Source organism: Zea mays, chromosome 1, assembly GCF_902167145.1.
Source record: "Zea mays cultivar B73 chromosome 1, Zm-B73-REFERENCE-NAM-5.0, whole genome shotgun sequence".
NCBI classification, from domain to species: Eukaryota; Viridiplantae; Streptophyta; class Magnoliopsida; order Poales; family Poaceae; genus Zea; species Zea mays.
This window is the reverse complement of record NC_050096.1, coordinates 208,800,091-208,803,180: the sequence shown is the minus strand read 5'-3', so window position 1 is coordinate 208,803,180 and position 3,090 is coordinate 208,800,091. Positions and strand designations below refer to the sequence as shown.

At 55.3% G+C, this 3,090-nt stretch overlaps 1 protein-coding gene across 2 annotated transcripts; it reads left to right on the top strand.

The window, feature by feature from the left end:
- Window positions 1-321: 321 nt before the first annotated feature.
- On the top strand, window positions 322-2,863 carry LOC103643187 (flavanone 3-dioxygenase 2). Of its 2 annotated transcripts, XM_008666339.2 has the most exons (3): window positions 322-999; window positions 1,189-1,773; window positions 2,261-2,863. In XM_008666339.2, the coding sequence occupies exons 1-3, from the start codon at window positions 529-531 to the stop codon at window positions 2,525-2,527; spliced, it is 1,323 nt and encodes a 440-aa protein (XP_008664561.1). In that variant the 5' UTR covers window positions 322-528; the 3' UTR covers window positions 2,528-2,863. The 2 variants fall into 2 exon arrangements, with proteins under 2 accessions (XP_008664561.1, XP_035820122.1); XM_035964229.1 differs by having other exon boundaries at window positions 324-1,773.
- The last annotated feature ends 227 nt before the right edge of the window (window positions 2,864-3,090 follow it).

Sequence of the window (3,090 nt, the reverse complement as noted above, 5' to 3'; positions counted from 1 at the left end):
AGTTTCCAAACTCAACCCAAATCTAAAAAAACTGCTTTCCAAGAGCTGGAATGTATCATACAGCAGTTGGATTGGTTGGTTTGGAGTGCGCGTGAGCGAACAATGATCGATTATTTGACTAGTCAACTGCTTGAATCATATATTAATTTTGATATATAAGTAGAAACAACAAAAGGACCTGGTGCCAAAACCGCTGTCTCAACAAAAAGGCCAGGGTTGAAGCTATACCATGTCCGGTTTCAGAGGGCATCATCGGCATCGGCAACGGCAACGGCATCGCCTTGTCCTCCTATAAATAGCCGCAGCTCCCGCCCATCTTCCACACTACACTTACACCGTATCAATTGTAATCTCCACAGCTAGCTCACGCACGATTCCCACACTAGCTATAGGCAGCTAGGCTACTGTATATAGCCAGTCACCACCAAAGTGTGAAGTGTGTGTGCGTGTAGTGCAAGCTACCTGTAATATATATACGCTTGAGGCGTCACCTCACCTAGCTAGCTAGCGGCTGCTTCAAAGCTCTATATGAGCTTGGTTGTTGCGGCGCCAATGGCGATCGTCGAGTTGGCCAACGCCCAGCTGCAGCAGCAAGCCGCAGCGGCGGCCAAGAAAGACGGCGGCGGCCACGAGCTGGAAGATGGGGCGGCGGACGCGGACACGAGCACGACGATGGGTATGAGCTGCAAGCGGAGCGAGCAGCAGCAGCAGCTGGTGGAGTCGTCCTCGTCCTACGACTACGACTACGGCGCCCTGATGAAAGGCGTGAGGCACCTCTCGGACAGCGGCATTACCAGGCTGCCCGACAGGTACGTCCTGCCCGTGTCCGACCGCCCCGGCGTCGGCCTGATTGCCGCCTCGTCCACCGCGGCGGCGGCGGGCGGCGTCGGCAGGGTCAAGCTCCCCGTCGTCGACCTCGCCGGCCTCCGCGACCCCTCCCAGCGCGCCGCCGTGCTGGCGACGCTCGATGACGCGTGCCGGGAGTACGGATTCTTTCAGGTATGTATTAATTATACACACAAGTCACGAGCCACGACGACACGGACATCACGACTTCACGGGGGTGTCTCTAGTAGTAGTACTAGTACGTGTGCATGCGTGCGCGTGTCAGCCGGATCTCGTTTGCTATTGACCATGGCCACCACACCAGCTGAATTGATGCGCCGTGCTCCTGGTCCTGGTGCGCAGGTGGTCAACCACGGGGTCGGGAGCGACGTGAGCGGCGGGATGCTGGACGTGGCGCGGCGCTTCTTCGAGCTGCCGCTGGCGGAGCGGGCGCGGCACATGTCGGCGGACGTGCGGGCGCCGGTGCGCTACGGCACCAGCTTCAACCAGGCCAAGGACGCCGTGCTCTGCTGGCGCGACTTCCTGAAGCTCGTCTGCCAGCCGCTGCGGGAGGTGGTCCCGCGCTGGCCGCAGCAGCCGGCGGACCTGAGGGACGTGGCCACCGGGTACGCCGCGGCGAGCCACGCGCTGTTCATGGAGGTCATGGAGGCGGCGCTGGAGGCCCTGGGCATCCCCGCCCCCGCGGCCGGCGGCGGCGTGCTCGGGGAGCTGGCGGCCTTGGCGTCGCACATGATGACGGTGAACTGCTACCCGGCGTGCCCGCAGCCGGAGCTCACGCTGGGGATGCCGCCGCACTCGGACTACGGCCTCCTCACGTTCGTCCTGCAGGACCACGTCGAGGGGCTCCAGGTCTTGCACGCCGGCCGCTGGCTCACCGTCGACCCCGTCCCGGGATCGTTCGTCGTCAATGTCGGCGACCACCTAGAGGTACGTGCCACCACCAGCAACCAACACCTGCCTACAGATGAGATGACACGTACGGTTGCTTTGCGACAGTAGTGTATTATTAGTGCACGATGACGACTTGATCATGATCGCGATATCGATGACTGGCAACTGCATTAACATGCGGTCGCTAGCTAGTTGACAGCGTGGATCACTGAAGCTAACTAGCTAGCCAATCACCTGGGCCTTGACAAAAAGGCTAATAACGTCGCAAGATAGAGCTGCTCCAGGTCTGACTTTTGAGCCCCGCGCGCGATGGATAAAGAAAAGAAAAGAATAGAATAGAAAGGACACGAAACAAAGTCAAATCCATTATGAGCTAGTCAAATGCCAAAAAGTTGTGTTGACCCTGCTTTATTTTTATTAAGGTCCACGTCATTTATTTCACAGAAATTAACAATCGATTTAGACCACACATCTCGGCCAATAATAATGTTCGATGCATGGAAATTGTCGCATATATATGCAGATCTACAGCAACGGGCGGTACAAGAGCGTGCTGCACCGGGTGCGCGTGAACTCGACGCGGCCGCGCATCTCGGTGGCGTCGTTCCACAGCCTGCCGGCGGAGCGGGCGATCGGGCCGGCGCCGGAGCTGGTGGACGACGAGGCCGGCAACCCGCGGCGCTACATGGACACCGACTTCGCCACCTTCCTCGCCTACCTCGCGTCCGCCGACGGCAAGAACAAAACCTTCCTGCAGTCAAGGAAGCTGCCGCTGCATACGTCTAGCTAATAATAGCTAGCTGGTCGGCCAGCATATAGGCAGGCAGGCAGCTACCTGGCTACTAGTTCGTTCGTTGCTTGATGATCTGATGCATGTCGGGATAAAATTAATCAGTTCAAAGCATAGAGCACAGCGCATGCACAAGCCTGGACTTGTTTAATTAGTTCTGCCCTTGAATACAAGCTTAAGCATATTGTTGACCGGTCTTCCATCGGTTGCACTGTTGTACTCCCTATGATGTATTCCAGCGTGCGTTAAAGTTTCATAATTGTTGTTCTCAGCTAGATAATATATATATACCCTTTCCAATAAAATTATATATGAAACGATTTGAGATCGAGTATAGACGCCAAACGGTCGTCTCTGTATGTTTTTTTGACGCATGCAACGTACGTGGGGACTAACTGTCCCCACCTGATTAGTTTCCATTTTGTGAAGATTAAATTACATGTTAGATTAATTGGGTTAAAACCCATTGACTAATTAATCAAATAAATCTCAAGGCATATTAGTGGTGGAAGTTACAATTAATTAATTGACTCTTGATGACCGGGTGTTACTGTCTTGATGAC

What these genes read in the sequence shown, in the direction of transcription:
- LOC103643187 (XM_035964229.1), top strand. Translation starts at nt 529, where the DNA reads ATGAGCTTGGTTGTTGCGGCGCCAATGGCGATCGTCGAGTTGGCCAAC. An exon ending in ATGTCGGCGACCACCTAGAG is followed by an intron (nt 1,774 to 2,260) that starts GTACGTGCCACC and finishes ATATATATGCAG; the next exon opens with ATCTACAGCAACGGGCGGTA.